General features: G+C 41.2%; 1 protein-coding gene across 4 annotated transcripts in view; it reads left to right on the top strand.

Moving 5' to 3' along the window:
• TMPRSS7 (transmembrane serine protease 7) overlaps positions 1–18191 on the top strand; it is a 41369-nt gene that overhangs the window by 21317 nt on the left and 1861 nt on the right. For 3 of the 4 annotated variants that reach the window (XM_061454354.1, XM_061454353.1, XM_061454356.1), the window contains exons 7-17: positions 1772–2000; positions 3355–3485; positions 4712–4824; positions 6450–6556; positions 10522–10658; positions 11607–11714; positions 12547–12657; positions 13613–13729; positions 15130–15307; positions 15487–15755; positions 17592–17728. In XM_061454354.1, the coding sequence (XP_061310338.1) occupies positions 1772–2000; positions 3355–3485; positions 4712–4824; positions 6450–6556; positions 10522–10658; positions 11607–11714; positions 12547–12657; positions 13613–13729; positions 15130–15307; positions 15487–15755; positions 17592–17728 (1637 nt within the window). The remainder of the gene's footprint in view (positions 1–1771; positions 2001–3354; positions 3486–4711; positions 4825–6449; positions 6557–10521; positions 10659–11606; positions 11715–12546; positions 12658–13612; positions 13730–15129; positions 15308–15486; positions 15756–17591; positions 17729–18191) is intronic. The other variant, XM_061454355.1, reaches the window with a different exon arrangement.

Raw genomic sequence — 18191 nt, 5'->3', positions numbered from 1 at the left:
TGTGTCTGCTTAAGGCTATAGTATCTGCATAGATGAAAGTGTTAATGCAGCACATAAAAGGAAGGTGCATCTCATGGTGTGTATTTTGAGAGTAATGGAGTTACATTGCCATGAAGATGGCCCAGCACTGGAGTGCAGATCTGTTAAAGAATGGCTTGGAGAGGAGACTTGTATTTAGCTGAGGTGAGTGACTTGCATTGCCATGGTATCTGGCAATGCAGGGTTGGTTTGGGTGAGGACTGTATCTAGATGTGCTTTCAAGCTGGTATGCTTGCATTAATACTAGTTCCAGAGCTAGCTCTGAATTCTCTGCACTGTGCTCTATACCAGCAGTGAGTTTGTCAGTTTATTAATTACTTAGTAGAAATAATGGCAGTCACATAATTCTGAAGATTATGATCACAGCTGTCTTTGTCAAGGGTGAGTAAATAAGCACAAACAACCATTATAAGAAGAATGTTACTGGGAAGAGATAAGAACAAGAAGGAAGTAAGAGCAACAATGGTTCAACCAAAGCTTTAAATAGTCGTAACTCTAATTCAACTGAATGGTATGTGACCCTTATAAATTGTTCATAAACACTCAGAGCATTAGTTTCAAGATTGCAAATTAGAAGTGGAAGTCAAACAAAGCCTGCCTCTGCCTGTCTTGATTAATTCCTGGTTAAAAGGCCAACATTGAATTCGAGTCAACAATTGATAGTGAATTTTCATAGTGCGGTAAAAGATGTTCCATGATAGTAACTATTTCAGAGACTTGTGTTCTTAATAGGCAGGAATTAATACAAATATTTACTTTGGATCTTACTCTCCCTAATTTGTATTTTTCCTCCTTCTCGTCATTCAAAGAGCTATGTTTAGAGTTTTAGATATGACCAAACAAAAAAATCCCTAAGCTTTTTGCTGACTGTGAGCTGCAATATTGAATTGAAGACCTCAATATATTTGACTTGAAAGTCAAAATTGTTCCGGTTTAATTGGAAAACTGGATGCAAGTAGGGTAATTTTATAGTTATTATTAACTAAAATATGACACACTTTTTTTGCCTTTTTTAAATATAAAATTATTGTGTAGGTTGGGCTCTATATATTTCACACTAATTCCATTTGTAGCAGTGACTTCTAATGCGGCAAATGTTTACAAGACTTGACAGGACAAAGGCCTGATCTGAATTCATTTTGAACCTGCTTTGAGCAGGACACTATGTTGAACAAGAAAAATCCTAGTATCCCTTCCAAACTGAAGGAGTTGGTCAATCTGAATTTAGTGGTAGCACTTATAGCCTGTTTCACAATACAAGAACCCAGATGTTTGAAGAGTAGCCTAAAAAACCCCAGAGTAATACAGACGTGTAGCTGAATTTTTATGTTGATTTTATTTATTATATCATAATATCTGTAGGGGGGCGAGGAGATGATTTCTACCTTAGCAGTAGGGCATTTCCTAGCGAACAATTATTTTATTTAAGCGATTTATCCTCTGGGAGCTCCACAGAGCTTTGTTGTACAAAATGATGCCGCTTTAATGCGACTACACTGCAAAGACTCTTAACAGCATTGTTTGCTATGCTTTGTAGTTTTATGAATGGACTTTCCCTTGACCACAGACTTATAATGAAGATGAATACAGTGAGTGGCACAGATTACTTTGTTTTCAGGTTTAGCTATGCTATCATATGTTGCTTTACTTGAAAGTAATTGTATTTTATTAAATGCCACGTGGATTTAACAGTTTCAGAGTGCCCAACGTTGAGAATGTGCTATTTTCACAGGAACAAATTGTATGTATGATATGTATGCTGATCGCCTACATGAGCGCTTTCCTCTGGATATCCGCACTGCCTCGGGGTCGACGATCTGCTATTTTAAGCTGACTGCATCAGTGGGCCATCTTATTCGTCTTTCAATAGTATCCCTTCATATTGAAGCAGATAACTGCATCACGGACTCTCTAACCATCTACGACTCTCTCATGCCAATCACACATAAGATACTGTACCGGTGAGTACATTTGTGGGGGGTTTTTTTGCTTGGTTGTTTGTTTTTTGTGTTGTTAAAAACACTTTAATCTTCATGCATTACACATACAACACCTGGCAAGTTGTGTCCCACCACCGCCGCCTCCTCCTGCCTTACAAAACTGGAAAAGTTTATGTTGCTAATAAAAGAAACAGTTAAATTATTCTTTTAATTCTTCTGTAGTCTTCAACTAGAGTGTGTCTTCGCTTAGCTACAGAGCTATGAGAAGTTCACACGTTACCGGGTGGGATTTTCTGTTTCTGTTGGGAAACAGATGTTAACTAAAAGAAACTCAAAATTTCCTCCCCTAAGCAAACTCTCCTTCCATTCTAATATTAGTGCTCTTCATACGGAGACTGAAGTTCTAAAACTGAGTCTCGTGATGTTTGGATACTTACCACCACCGTTCACCAGCTCAGTGCCTTTTTTTTAGCTGCTCCATTTGAGTCTATTATAGGGGTTTTAAAATCTAGAGTTGAAGCTGTGGTGGCTTGAGTGCCATGGACTATCACTTCCCCAGCCTCCCCTCAATGATCCAGTATACTTGTTGGGTGATAGTTTTGTCCTAAGTTCCTGTTAACTGCTTCCACAGGGCTTTGTTAGACCAAAAGGTGAAGACAGCACCTTTGGTCTAAGAGAAAGCACCTCCATCAAGCAGTTGAAGAGCTCAGTGCTTTGACCCCTGAAATCCTTTTCTTTGTCCTGTCAATGTGTGTGTAAGCCTCAAAAAAGAGCATTGGCTTTTCAGTCCTCTTCCATAGCTGGCCTTTACCAACCTGAATCACTCTCTGGCTTGTCTATAAACCAGCAAATGGTGTTCCCTTACTTGCTGTTATCTGTAGATGGCTGAGGATGCCTGCTAGGTAATGCATACGGAAAATAACTTATTATTTTTTAATGAGATTAGTTGATCTCTTAGGTTCTTCATTTCTGACTTAAAGAATAACTTGCTTGTCTTTCCTACTCCCCAACAACAAGCTAAATATGTCGGTCTAATGAAAGAATTTTTCTCTTTCTACGAGACTTTCTTTACTATTGGCTTCGTTCATTTTAACTTGGAGTGAAGGCTCCAAGTCGGTATTATCTCCTAGACCTAACCATTCCATCTTCATTATCATGTTTGCAATTTATCTCTAAGACGTGACTTTCCAATACTGGGTTTCTAATTGGCCTTGTAATAGATGTTTAAGAGCAGGGAGTTTTTAACCAGGCTTTAAAGTAAGTAAGCACTGCAACAGTGGAAAAATTTATGCACAGAAGGAGAGCAAATGTGTTGGGATTTTGGTTTGTTATTTGTTTTTACCAATTGTATGTACTCTCCTTTCTTCCCCCTCAGAGCCTGTGAACCAGCCGATTCCCTGGTGTCGCTTGTGTCCACAAATAACCTCATGCTGGTAATGTTTAAAGCAGCACAAATAAAGGAACAGAAGGAATTCCATGGCTATGTTGAGGTCATTACACAAGAAAGTAGGTTTGTGATTGCCAAGTTCCTGACTATGAACAAACGACTCCTGTATCTCAGTTGGTTTTCTTCAGCATGCCTGTCTCTCTCCTTCCTTTCCTCTGCATTGCCAAGCATCTGCCTTCCTCCTGAGTGATTTAATCTGTGCAGATTAACTGCTCTTCACTGAAGTTCGGAGGTAGAAGGCAGTAACCTGCAGCCTGAGCTCAGCTGATCGCGGCTGCTTGTAGCAGTAGATGGAGCTGTTATTCCGGGAGTAGCCCTGCTCGGGATCTCTCCTGGTTTGGGGCTCGGTGATGATGTTAAAGGTGGAGAGAGTTCAGCACGAAAACCTGCTTTCAGAAAGCAAAACTTCAGTAGCTTTGTCTGCATTTTCTACCGGTGCCTGTTTCCACATTAACGCAAAGGAGCCAGTTTTGTTTGTCCAGCAAGTTAATCATTTGCTTTTTGTTGCTTTAAGAAGTGCTTAGATCATAAAACCAAATAGTACAAGGAAACCTACAGATCATAATCACAAATGGCACAAGGAAACCTACCCTAAAAGCACAAGGAGTAAAACTCCAAGCTAATGCCAGGGAATTCAAGCTGCCCCAAAAGATGCTGCATACTTTCCTTTTGAAAGTAATTAAGCATCAAAGTACCATCATAAAAGCATGTGAGAAAACCTCCATCTTAAGTAACTTTAAATTCCAAGCTCTTATTTGGTAGATTTAAATTCAGAGCTGAGTTTTCATTGTTTCTGTGTATTTTGCTTCTGTATTTTTTGTTTTTAATGAGTTATTTAAATCCATTCAGCAGTCATAAAAGGAAACTTTGGCTTCAAGGAGGCTGGTTAGTTTAGTACGTTGTCCATTTCTCTTCTAAAGAGCTGCATTTTAGAACTAGAGATACTCATGTATTACTGCAGTGTGGATGCACTGATGTGCAACACGGTTCACTAAGACCTGTTGGCAGAACTGCCTTTAGTGAAACAACCAATATGAATCTTCACAATGTTTTATCCTGGTCTTGCAGAGCCCTGCAAGCATTCCTAGAATTGACATCCCTTTCCTGTCTGTGTGCACAATTGGAAAGGGAATCCTTTTGCAACGTGACCCAGATAAATGGAATTTGTCAGCTGCCCCATTTTGCAGTGAAGAGTTCTGATAAATCTGGGCTTAGCCATCTGAATATCTATCTATATGAAGTATATTGAGGTTCACCAAACTTTGCTTTCTTTTCTATTCCCTAGGGTGTGGAAAAGCAATAGTAACAAAAGGGAAAATTGGCTATGAAGGAAGAATCACAAGTCCCTATTACCCAAGCTATTACCCTCCAAAATGTCTTTGTGCGTGGAACTTCCAGGTAACATGATTCTCTTAGGCTATTGCATGCTTTGGGCACACAGAGCCTATAAGCAGAGCAGAAACAATTGTGTAGGGAGTAACCTTCATCCTTACGAATGCAGCAGTTTATAGATGTGATATAGCTCAATAGCTGGCTGTGCTCAGGTGTCTTGTATTGGGGTTTTCCCTTTTATTTTTATTCTGTGAACCTTCTCTTAACTAGGAGAACACAGTTCCTAAACTGCCCTATTATAAGAATAAAGAGCTGAGATAAGTTTTAATGTTTAGCCTGCAGGATTGTTTTAGTGGCAGAGAATGTAAGACTTCACTGTTTTTACATCAACTCTTCCCATCCCAAAACAACTGGTAAATATTCCCCTGATGTAGTTATTGCTGCCACTTCCGTGGTATCTCTTTTCAGTCTATTTTGATATGCTTAATAAATTTTCTGGCTAAGATGGTTTGTCCTATCGGTACAATCCCACAGATTGTTTCCTCTTGGTATCATTTTTCTGCATCTTTACAGGTACTTTCCTGCAAGCAAATGTCCACAAGTTTACATCAGTTTAGAATATTGTCATGCCTGGTCTGATGACATTAGTGTTTCCCTATTGATGCTGCTAAGATAAGATCTTTGACTTGTGGTTTGCCTTTCAGTGTTTTCTAAGTAATATGGCAATGGATATGGCACAGTCCACTCTCTACCTATCTTATCTTTCTGTTTGTGTTACTCATGTCTGGTTGAGCTAGTGGTTGCCCATGTTGAAACTCACCCATCTGCATGGAATCCAGCTAGCGATGACCTACAGCCAATTCCTTTTCTAGAAAGCGAAGGCAATTACTTCTTTTTCCTTTGTTAGGCTTCAGGTCTTCAGTTCACCCTGGACTTCTGAGGGGAAAGCTCCTGAACATTTAACATGAGCAACCCCCAAAACTTATTTCTCACAGCAGTTTAATTTGTCAGTAGTTCAATGCTGAAAGTGTCTCTTATTTCCTCCTGTTCTCTGTTAAAGAAAAGGAGAAAAAACCCTCCATTTGTGGATTCTTGTCCTAGACCAGCCCTTGTTTTTAAAGGAACGTTGCCGTATCTTGCAAAAAAGTTTTGCTCCTTTAAATAAAGGAAATTCTAATTCAATATGAGCCTTTGTGGTACTGCGGGTCTTAAAAATCTTCTATAGAGTGGTGAAGAATGCTTGGCTGATTGGGTGCTTGCAGAAGACTACAATATGGTGGTAGAAATAACTTCTAGCATTACAAAGGTGACACAGGTATTCAGTGCAGTACCTTAGCTAACAATCCACTCAGGCTGTGTGTCCCTACACAAGTAAATTTGGATGTGTTTGAGTGCTTTGATCAGGATACAAAAGCTGCGTTCTGTGGCCAGTGGCTTTTTGAAGATGAAAGGACTGTTGTTGGATGAGGAGAAAGCTCGCAGCTATGGTGGGACTTTGCCAACCTTTGCTTTTACTCAGTAGCTGGCAGGTGTCTCAAGTGCTGGCTGTTGAGCCAACAAAGCCAATACAGTTCCTGGAGTGTTGCATTGCCAAGCACCATAATTGCTGAGATAAGTCTAAAGACTTTCGTGTTCAATGTCTGCAGAAGGAAAACGATGACTGCTTTCACTGTCTTTCTTGTTCACAACAGACTCCACAGAAGAGCCTTGGTATAGCTCTGAAGTTTCATAACTATACCATCAGTGAGAAGAATATTAAAGGCTGTGAGCGAGGGTGGTGGAAAATTAATGAACACATGTAAGTACTTCTTCTAATGTTATTAAACTAGCATTACCAAAATAAACCTTCCTATCGCTCCTGCAGCTCACTCGGATGGTTTCCACAGACAGACACCTCACTGGTTGTCTCTTAGCATTCTTTCACTTTGGCTCATGGTGTATTTGAAATGCTACAAAAATATCTATGTGGATATATAAAATTTTCTATTGTGAAGTACCAGAAACATGAAAACAAGAGCCTTTGGTATTCTCTGGAGAGAAAGAAATGGGAACAGTTGAGTGCAGAAGGATGCCCTGTGAACCCTAAAGTAATTAAGGGTTTTCTGGGATCGTTGAACAAGGCCTGTTAAAAACCCTTTTAAGTGAAACTTGATTCTATGCTTGCTCATGAGGACACTGAACCTAATTAACTTCTCAGTGAAAGCTATTACAATGAGATTATTGGACATAGAAGAGCAACTGCTTCCGCATTCTAGTCACTGGTTCTCTTGAAAGAGAAGCTGCACGCATTGGCTGCCAAGGTACCACTGTATTCCTTAAATGTTTATTATTAAAATACTGATGCTGTTTTTTAAAGTAAAGTACTGCTTTTCTATACACATTGTCCACCCATTTTCTCTCAGATTTATAAGTCATCTTTCAGTTACTGCATGAGGCGACAAAGTTGGATTTAGGATGTTGGGTTGTATTTATTTATTTCTTTCAAAACCTTTGTTCAGGTGGAAACCTCAGTAAGATCAGACTTGAAACTGAATTTGTGAACTTGCTGCTGAAACAAAGCAGAGCCAGTTAGGCCTTTGAAAATGTAAGTGAAAGAATTAGAGAGGAGAGAACTTTCTATATTCCTTGATATCACGTTGTACTTACATAGGCAAAACTCGGTTTGTCTGAACCTCCTAAAGTGGAACCTTGTTGGAAACTGGTTGCTGGACTAGATGGGCATATAAAAACACCAGTCAAAAAAGAACATTTGATGTGTTTTGGTTTTTTTTTTTAATGTCCTTTTTATGACACAATTGGAAAGATTTGAGATATGAATCAAATAAAAGTAAAATCTGGAGGAAAAAAGGTGATGGGTTTATATTGTAAGGATATGATTTAGTTCATGAAACATTTTTATAGTCAATATTTGTTTTTCTTTCCCTAAATTTTAATGGTTAATGAAAAGGGACAGACCTCACTTTTTCAGCTTCCTGCAATTGCAGCTCATAGCATGGATCTTCTGCTATCTTGGGTAAAAAGGGTGAAGAAGCTTCAGAAGGCAGATCTTGGTAAATAAAGACTGCTACTGTGAAGATAGTGCAGATAAGGCCTTTTGAACCACTAGAGACTTTATCTAACCAGAAACACTGAACACAATCATGCTGTTCTTCCTTGTCTTTCTTCCAGTGGACATACAAAGGTTCCTTTGCCTCGTCAAGAGGTGTTGCAGTTGATGAACTACTTTTGCTGATGTTCTTAGAGGCACAAATATCAATGAGTTTTTGCAAGCAAACCATTAGAGGTTTATGTGAACAAAGAGGTTGCAGTATTTTCTTTTTCTTAAAGCCAGTAATTAAAGTGTGGCTACCAAGAAGACTTCCTTTTTACATGAGAAAGACAACGAGTAATGGGCACAAGTTTCTTCTGGGGAGATTCTGACTGGACACAAGGAAAGTTTTTCACAGTGAGAACAATCAGCCATTGGAATAATCTCTCCAGGGAAGTGCTGAATTGGGCTCTTTTAAGATTCAGCTGGCCAATGTTGGGCCATTTAGTCTAGGTCATGTTTTTACCAAGGAAGTTTAGACCCGATGGTCCTTGGGGTCCCTTCTAACCTGGTATTCTACGATTGGTGCAACATCCTGTTGTTTCTGCTACATGATGTATGTATCTACTCAGCCCCTTACTTGGGGATGTGGTATCCCACTTCCTGCTTCAACAAATGAGACTGAATCCCTTAATTAGTTTCTCTCTGTGGCAATAGCGCAGTTACAGATGGTGCCTTGCAACCTCTGTTTGCCCTGGGCCTGGAGAAATGGCTAGTAAAACCAGTAGAAGGCTCCCAAGGATTTGTAGCTCTATCTTACAAGTCCCACAAGCACATGGCCTCCTTGATGTAGCTGCATCAGCTCTTCCACAGATAGGCTGGAGCTTTCTCTGCTTTCGGTGAGATGAGGTAGTTTCATGTGCCAGCAAAGTGGGCAATGCAGCCCTCAGTTTTTGGGTGTGTTTTGTTGGGTTTTTTTGGAAGGTGATGGTGGTGGTGGGGTTTTTTGTTTGCTTTAAAAGGTGCCAAGATTTGTTGTAAGAACGTGGCCCAAGTCACTGACAGAAGGAGAAATGTAGAAAATGCTGTGGGTTGATTGAGGGGAATCAGATGGTTAGGTGGTATTTTGCTGTGCACTTTGGCAGGCTGTTTTAGGTTGGGAACGCTGACAACAGAGACGCTAAAATGAGTGAGAATGAGACTTCCTGTAGCAGGAAGTCTTCACTCTTAGCTCTGATAGGTTGTTTTTTTTTTCTATTTTTACAACTGTTTTCTTCATTTCTTTTTCGTATTGCTGGAACAGAAGCTCCCAGGTCTGTTCAAAGGATGTTTCATTTTCATACGGTGAAACAAAGCACATACAGAAGCATATGAAGGAGCATGGGCATTCCCTATGGCATGCTTCAGTGTGGTGCATAGGACACCAAGGCAATATCTATCCATGTGGAAATTACGGACCAGTTTTCCTACATCCATTGAAATGAAGAGTATTTGTGGTGCAATGCCTGGTGTTGCCAAATAAACAAGGCAAATATTTACCTCTGGATAATGGACTCATAGAGTCATAGAACAGTTAAGGCTGGAAAGGACCTTAAGATCATCCGGTTCCAACTCCCCTGCCATGGGAGGGACACCTCACATTAAAGTCCATAATAGCCCATTAGTCCATTTAACAATGCAATAATCCATTTTCATGGGTTTTTTTGAGCTCTAACTTCAGCATGTGACTTGCACTGCTGTCCAGCAAGTGTGGGTGCCAAGAATCAATACAGCTGTTTCTGCTTTTAGGTCTGCTTAGATAGATGAGACTCTTCTTGACAGGAGTCTTAAAGCTAGATGCTTTTTGTCTTAAGTATTTCCTTTCTGGAGAATTTTAGTGGAACAGAAGAAAAGGTTTATTTTTACTTCTAGAACAACTTGTACTGTCAATGTTCACTGGTTTAGTATGTTTAAATCTCTCTCAAAGTCTTAAAGCATGATCCAGCATGATCTGTCCCTGTTAAAGCATTTTTTTGGGGGTGTGTTTGTAACATGGAAGTGCCAGTTGCAACATCTTTTGGTGTCTTTGGTGAAAGGGGATGAGTGGATTAAACGTTTGCTGGCATCAGGGAGCATTTGGGTATCTCTGGGTTAAGTGGCCCCCCAAGTTGAAATCCAGGGCAGCTGGATGTAGATGTGCCCCCAAGGGATTTTCTCTCCTGCCCCATCCAGCCTAGTTATCTGAACATGTAACTTTCAAAGGTAAAACTCCAGAATGTAAATGGTGGATGAAGGCTGGGTCACTACTTCGAAGTAATTTCAGATTCCCTACCTCTATTCCCCTCTGCCTCCAAAGTTATCCCAGTGCCTTTGCATACTCTTCATTAGGGGCAGTCCTCAAAATCAGAGCAGCTAAATTTGCTCTCTACTGTGCTGATGTTTCTCCTGCCACCAAACTTAAGTCTTCCCCAAAATCCAAATCTTCTGAAAAACATCTATCAGAACTGGTGACAAAAATACTCATTTCTTCATTATATCCCTATTCCTGCAGACGTTATGGCAAAACATTTTGCTCGCATCTGTTTGCGTGGTCATGAAGGATCATGACCAGCATTTTGGGGAATTTGGGCACTTGTTTCAGTTTTTGGCTCTTTAATTACATGCAGTATGATGGGATTGCTGAATTCCTGTGATGCTCACATTTAAAGGCAATTTTGACGTGCAGGCTGCTTTAAAGCTCTTTGAACACTTTGTAGGTACTGCGGTTACTATGTCGATCACCAAACAGTCTTCCACATTGCAAGTTCTGCTGTCAGCATCGAGCTTCAGTGCAGTTCGAAGGTCTCAGAGAAGCCACTTCTGGTGGAGTATGGCAGCTACAACATCAGCCAGCGTAAGATGGGTTTAATCGTTTTTCAACCCACCTTTGCACTTCAGACCTGTGAAGCAGCATTTTTGAGGTCCTTTAGGACCTAGTTAGGCTTATGCAGGAAATTCCCTCTTGGGTTTCAGTTTGTTTTCCTTTCTAATCTTACTAAGCCAGGTGACTGTCAAACAGAGAACCTTTACTTAGCTTATTAAGGCTATGCAGCCAATGTTTGCAGGCATCTGCAGCATGCTCTGGTTTCCTCTACGCACACAGTCTGCCCTCATCATCTTAAAGCTTCCTTTAAGGCAGTGGCCACAGTGCAGTCAGTTGAAGCCTTCTGTCCCTGCTTGTTTTAACCATCAAGGTTTTGTTTGCAGTGTTTCTATTACTACAAGGACTTCCAAGTAATAGAGAGCATCCAGTCGCCAACCGCTTATTCCAGTGTTTCCATCCATTTAAATACTTCATGTGCAAATAGAAATCTGAGCTGAAAAAGGTCTCAAGAAGTTGATAAAAGTGTACCAACTGCAAGCTTTTTCAAGGCCTACAGCAAACAACTGTTTACTGATACTTTTCACCCTGTGTTAATCTTATGTGTTCATGTCAAAGTACTAGAGAAGCAGTGATGTCTAGTCAGAGATACTTGTCATGTTAAGGCAATTTTATGCATTCCGTGTATGTGGAGTACATAGAAAGATGGTAACTTCATGATTCTATTCTGTAAGACAAACATCTATTTAACTCAGAAGTCACCTTAGTACAGGTTACTGACTGAAGCTGCAAAGTGCTGTGTACGTTGGTTATTGAAAGTGAGATTACCCTTAAAGAAAGGCATTCTAAGCTGTCTCGTGCCAGCGACTGCAAATTGAAATGAGCTGGCAATATCTGGGAGAAGGAAGCTTTAAAATGGGGTTTTGCTTGTTTTGTTTCTGTTTTGTTTTGCTGTTTTGTCTGTTTTTGTTATACTTCCAGCATGTCCACCTGGACATTTCAAGTGTTCTACCGGCTTATGCATCCGGCAGATGCAGCGCTGTGATGGGATAAACAACTGCTTCGATGAAAGCGATGAACTCTTTTGCGGTTTGTATTTGCTTATTAGAGATCCTGACCCCGACAAATGTATTCTCTAGCCTTTGAAGATAGATGAAGCAAGGTGAAAACTTTATAGGAGGGAGAATAAAGAGAAAGAATATGTATATAGCTTCCTCTGCAATTCCAGCTACAGACAATCATAGAATCATAGAATAGTTTGGGTTGGAAAGGACCTTAAGATCATCCAGTTCCAACCCCCCTGCCACGGGCAGGGACACCTCACACTAAACCATCTTCCCCAAGGCTTCGTCCAACCTGGCCTTAGAAACCACCAGGGATGGAGCATTCACAGCTTCCCTGGGCAACCCATTCCAGTGCCTCACCACCCTCACAGTAAAGAACTTCCTCCTTATATCCAGTGAGTCAGTCTCTTCAATGCTTAATTCATAGTTAATTAGCAAGGGACAGAACTAAGAGCAAAGAAAGTATGGCATTGGAAAGCACAAGAAAGACAGATGTGCAAAAATATCTTTATTAGGCTGTATTTTGATTTTTCCTCAAGTGATAAATGCTGGTATTTATAAAGTTCTATTTTGAGATGAGTTATTTTTGTGGGGCAATGACAAATCGGGGTGCATAGAGTAGATAATAATGTCCATGGTGAAAGAGGGTTAGCACTGGGGCCACAGCACTTGGGGCAGTGCGTGATCTGAGTGGCTGAACTCCTTTGTGCTTTATTTTCTGTGTGGATAATGTGGCCCTCGTACTCATCCTCGTGCTGTGCATCGAAGGCATGAAAGTGGTACCCAGGCATGTTCAGAAGGGTAGTGTTAGCAATACAAGCACTCCTCTGTGGCTGATCTGACTTATGTTTTTCAAGTTGTCCCTGAGTGGAACTGTAACTCCAGCTTCGCAATACAGGATAGCCCACTTGCCTGCAATGGAGTAAGTGATTGTGAGGATGGAAAAGATGAGCAGAACTGCACCCACAGTAAGGATATTCTCCTGATTAATTTCTTCCTCTCTTCTATCACCTATCCAATCCCGACTTGAATACTGGATGCCATATTCAAAGAGTTAAGAGGCACTATCAAATCTAACTGAGGCTATCTGATTCTGTTTAGTTTTCTGATATGAACAAGCCACTATTGATTTTAAACCATTTCTTTTTAATGAGCTCTCGAGCATCTGTTTCAGCAAAATACTGGCAGCAGAACTAAGTACTCTGGATGGAAGATAGGCATCTGGGGATTTAAAGCTTGAATCCCTGATTTTATCCCTTTAAAGCATAATCTGTGCAAATTATTTCCTAGGTCTGTTTTACCATCTGTAAAATAACCATGAAAGTGATGGTTTCCCTGAAGCCGTTTTCAGGGTTATAAGGTTAATATGTTTAAAATGCTATGGAAGCTGTAAATTTAGCATTAGGCACGTGAAAGCTTTGAATCAGTCATTTCTTTAACTCTTTAGATAAATGGACGAGATACTTCTGTGCATTGACAAAGGGGTTTGAGCGGCCTTATTTGTTGCAAGCCACAAGGAAATACCAAATGCTCAAGTCAAGGATTGCAATTTAACTGAATACAGTTTGCATGACTGCTTTCACTATGATCTTATATTTCAGTAGTAAATATGAAAAGAGGGCTTCTTTCCAGAGTACTGGATGTTTTCTGTTTCTAGCCTAACATTTGCTCTACAGCTAATCTTTCACTATTATATCCAAGTTCATTAGTGCTATGGGAAAGGACTCGGCCGACTTGAGGAACCTTAGTAGTTCTACTTGAATAGTCTATTCTACTTAGAGACTAGTTTAAGCTAAAGTGCTCTTTTGCCATGTTCTCTCCTATCTATTAATATATGAATGAATCTTTTATTTGTGCAGACAGGTCTTCATGTGTCAAGCTGAGCCAATAGTCTCTCTTTGTTTCCCCCTCCAACTGTTTCAGGTGTTCCTTGCACCAACCACACATTTCAGTGCAGGAATAACATGTGCATTAGGAAACAAAATGCAAAGTGCGATGGGACTGTGGACTGTATCGATGGAAGCGATGAAAGCAGCTGCAGTAAGTCCCTCTCAAATGCTCATCTTTTTGAACTTCAAACTTTTTACACAGTAAAGCCCTTTATTACTTTGTGTTTTGGAGCAGGTAGAACGCACGCAGAGGGTACTGAGAAGTGGGCAATGCAGCCTCCAGTTTATTGCATGCTGTCAGGGTAAGGGGGAATGATCAGCTATTGGTTTACTTCAAGTCTGGTTAAAGATCTTGTGGGAAGGTGAGCTCACTGTTAGGGGAGTCTTAGCTGTAAAGTTTATTGTAGCTATGTTAAGGAGCAGGGAAACAGGGTTAATTGCAGGGTGAACCTGGCTAGCTGGTAAGGCACTGTTTTTGCTGCCTGCGGCAGTGTCAGGGTCCTCTGTTGGAGTCAGACTGTATTTGGACTTCAGGAGTTACACAGCTGCAATGAGATAAAACCCACCTACTCTTTGCTTCTCTCTTCTGGACAGAGAAGATGCCAATATATCATAGGATGAAGTTAGGTTCTAGTCTCAAATCTTCCTAAAGTAACCCCTATACAAGCTTTTCAGCTTGTTTTGCTGGAAAGTAAATAGGTGATTGTTACTGCCATAGCAATAGAAGTGGGATTAGGATTTGTTGCTTGAACTGAGTATTTTCGGGTGTTTCTGGCCTGCTACCTGTGTGCCTTGGATTCAGCAGGGCATCTTAGAAGCCTAGCTGTAAGTCTGCTTGTGTTTGGAAACATAAATGCTGCTTTTGACACTTTGAGTGACGGGAAGTGCCCAAAAGCATTAACACTTGTATGTGGGACTAAGACTCCTGAGCAAAAGCTTTATGTGCATACAGTAGAGATGGATATATGGCTTTACAGAATGGTCTTTCTTCCTTCAATCTACAGTGTGCAGTTTTTTGCGTTGGGAGATTACTTATTCACCTGTGAGTTAGTAATATACAGCATTTTCTGACTGTCAGTTGTTTCCATGCAAATTAATGATTAGACCATCTGGTTTCTGCAGTAATAAATGATCAAACTCCACATACTTGGCTGCTATTATCAACGTTTTTCTTGTATCATTCCCACTGTTTTGGCAAGAAATAAGTGCCCTGATGATTCTGAACTTCATTCCTTCCTGATGGACTCCTTTCTGTTCAGGGCTATTAAAACAATGATGAGGGATTGCCTGGTTTTAGATATTCATGTTGACACTTATTAAATCAGTTGGTCCTTTGACATTGCTGGCACAAGAAATAGAGGCTGATTTCCACAGCAGACCTACAAAAGCTTATTATATTTCCCAAGCCAGAGCCTTTTTTATGGATTCACTTCTTGTTTCAAGGAAGAGTTTTCTGGTTAGAGCAGGACATAAGTGATAGTTTCTCTGGAGCTTCTCTCACTAAAGGAAAGCACCACGGATGTGGATTATAACCTGAAATATCCCTTGCAGGTTGTGGCAGCAGCAAAAGCAGCAATCCCAACTCTCGGATTGTAGGCGGTACAAACACTGAGGAAGGTGAATGGCCTTGGCAGGTCAGCCTCCACTTTGTAGGAGCTGCTTACTGTGGGGCATCAGTGATATCGAGAGAGTGGCTTGTGTCTGCAGCACACTGCTTTCAAGGGAGCAAGTAAGCAGTCTTCCCCCTAAACTCTGTCCCAAATAACACCAGTGTCGCCAGACACCTTTAGCTTCCAGAGACTGAATGTTCTGAGGTGGGATGTGCTCTCCTCTTTTACCCATCTCACTGTTGGTAGGTGTTTTGGGGTGCTTTTTAAAGAGATGACTTGTGTGTTTGCTCCCAACCAGGCTGGCTGACCCCAGAGCCTGGAGCGCTCACCTGGGCATGCAAACACAAGGGCATGCCAAATTTGTCTCTGCGGTGAGACGGATCGTAGTCCATGAATACTACAACAGCAGGAACTATGATTATGACATTGCACTGCTGCAGCTGAGCAAGCCATGGCCAGACACAATGAGCCACGTCATCCAGCCCATCTGCGTGCCTCCCTTTTCACACGTAGCCCGCAGTGGTGACAAGTGCTGGATAACAGGTTGGGGCCAAAAGCAGGAAGCAGGTATGGTTTTTGTAGCTTCATTTCCCGGGTAAACCACCACCTTCACACAGTTGTAAGGGGGTGGTTGTGCAGGACACCTGCCTTGGTTGCGTTGCTGAGGTGTGCAGAAAACCATAATGGTTTGAACCTACTGTCCTACAGAAGGAGGTTCCTGCATGCACGCAGCATCCATATGCTCAGGAAAATTGGCTGCTGGTCCTGTGGATCTGGAAGTCCTGTGTACTCATGTTGTTAGCTAAGGCTTGAAGGGAGCTATGCTGTGAGGTGCTAGCTCTGTCCTTGGATTGCAGCTTGACACGATGGCTGCACTCCAACCTGCTTGTCCCTCTTTGCTTGTGTGAATGCTGGTACCTTCTGCCTCTCTTGTGGCTGCTTTCCTAAAGCCCTTCTGGTGTAACTACAGGTGTGATGGCTTCCCTTGATGTAAATCATGTAACTGCCACTGCACCAAGACTGAGGTCTTGCCACCAATGCCCTGGTCCAGGTGGTTTGCCTGCACTTGCAGGGCTTTCCTGGTCCAGCCTCACCTGCTCTCCCGGTACTGAGAGCACTGGGGGGGACTCAGCCATCCTGCTGCTCCTTGCAGACTGTAGGAGAGGCAAATGCATGGTACAAGGCAGCAGCAGGTAGTGAACCTCCAGCATTTTGACATGATGTCCAGAGGCAGAATTACCATCTGCTAAATTACAGTCAGCCTCCTTATAAATACCTGTGAGAGAATATATGGTTGCAAAACCAACTGCAACCACCTGACCGGGAAAGGATGGTGATACAGATGTGTGGTGTGGTGTTTCAATCAGAGAATGGTTTGGCTTATAAGGGATATTAAAGATCATCCAGTTCCAACCTCTCTGCCATGGGCAGTGATACCTTCCACTAGACCAGGTTGCTCAAAGCCCCATCTAACTTGCCCATGGGCAATTCCAGGAATGGGCATCTATAACTCTGGGCAACATCTCTGGTTTCCTCTTTGACCAATTGGTTAGTTATCTGTGAAACTTAAAAGCTGGTTATTTGAAAGATAAATGTGATGCCTGAAAAAGAGTTTTCTTTTCCCTGATCCCCTCTTTTCTCGTCATCGTTTTATACAATTTAATTGCCAAATTGATCTTTTAAGTATTTTTTCCAATGTATTTCATTAATAGCAGCTTTATCAAAACCTGAAACAAAGTTTCATGATGTAAGGCAACACTTGTGTATTTTAAAATGTTGGTAAGGTTTATTTGGCTATATTCAGTGATCACCTGGTGATATTTTAGAGCAATTGTATACAAAGAAGGGGACAACCCAGTTTAATCCTATTTTTCTGGAAGCAGGTAACTTACAGAAGTGTTTTAGCAAAGCTTTCAGACAGAGAGAACCAAGTCTTCAGATATGTCCAAGTTCTTTATGCTGCTAGAGGAATAATTTGCGTTCTGTAACTCTGACTCATAATCTTGCTTTTAGATCCTGCACCTTCAGACAGAGCACCCTAATTGTGAATCTGTGTCGTGATGAGCTGAATACCTTTGTGAGATTCTGATTCCTTTTAAAACTAAAAAGAGACCAAGTTAAGCCTTGAGGTGTTTGCAAAAGGCATTAGAAAAGGCTTTTTAACTGACCCTAGTGAATATGCCATTGGATTTGATGTGGCCAAAGGCCCAAGGCCACATTACAAAAATGCCTGATATTAGAAGAGTGCTTCTATGTTATTGCAGTTAGTTGTTTGGGATCTGGAATAACTTGGATGTCAAAAGCACCTGTGAATGTTTTCTGAAGACTTCCTGGTTTGTATTTCAATAGATGAGTAAAATCCCAAGTCCTGTTGGATCATTCTTGTTTCAATGTGTCTTCCAGATGATGAAGGTTCAGCAGTCCTTCAGAAAGCAGAGGTAAAAATCATTGACCAAACAGTATGTCATTCCACGTACGGGATTATCACAGCTAGGATGTTCTGCGCTGGACTCATGTCTGGGAAAAGAGATGGATGCAAAGTACGTATCTTAGCACACTTTGCATAGAGTTTATCTTGTCTTTTGTTGTTGCCTGACGAGGTGTAAGAGATGACTGTGTGGTCTGTACATTTCAGTTCAGAAAAACAGCAGTGTAAGAGTTCTCTAGCACCAAATCCGTCGTGCGAGTGTTTTCAGTCTGGTACTGCTTTATGTGCATGAGTGGCCACCCTAAGTTTCAGTGGCAGGCCAAGGGATGGTCAATTTGCAAGCTGCAATAACAAGTCCAAGTCGGGCAATTTTTGGCACAAGGGTCTCCCAGCTGAAGGAATAAGTTAGGAACCAGCCAGTCTGTTTCCAGGATTCCTTCCTCCCAGTTTGGAACTACAGGCCGTCTGATGAGATGCAGACATCTAGGCATAAATTTTCAAACGCATTATATTTCTGATCTGGGAATGCTGAAAGATGACAAATGTGAAGTTCTAAATGTGCTTCTAACAAATTG

This window comes from Pezoporus flaviventris, unplaced genomic scaffold (genome assembly GCF_033815535.1).
Source record: "Pezoporus flaviventris isolate CSIRO_AGI_PZ_B2104156 unplaced genomic scaffold, CSIRO_AGI_Pfla_v1 ptg000015l, whole genome shotgun sequence".
Classification (NCBI taxonomy): domain Eukaryota; kingdom Metazoa; phylum Chordata; class Aves; order Psittaciformes; family Psittacidae; genus Pezoporus; species Pezoporus flaviventris.
The sequence above is the reverse complement of the archived record's forward strand: the minus strand, read 5'-3'. Positions and strand labels throughout refer to the sequence as shown.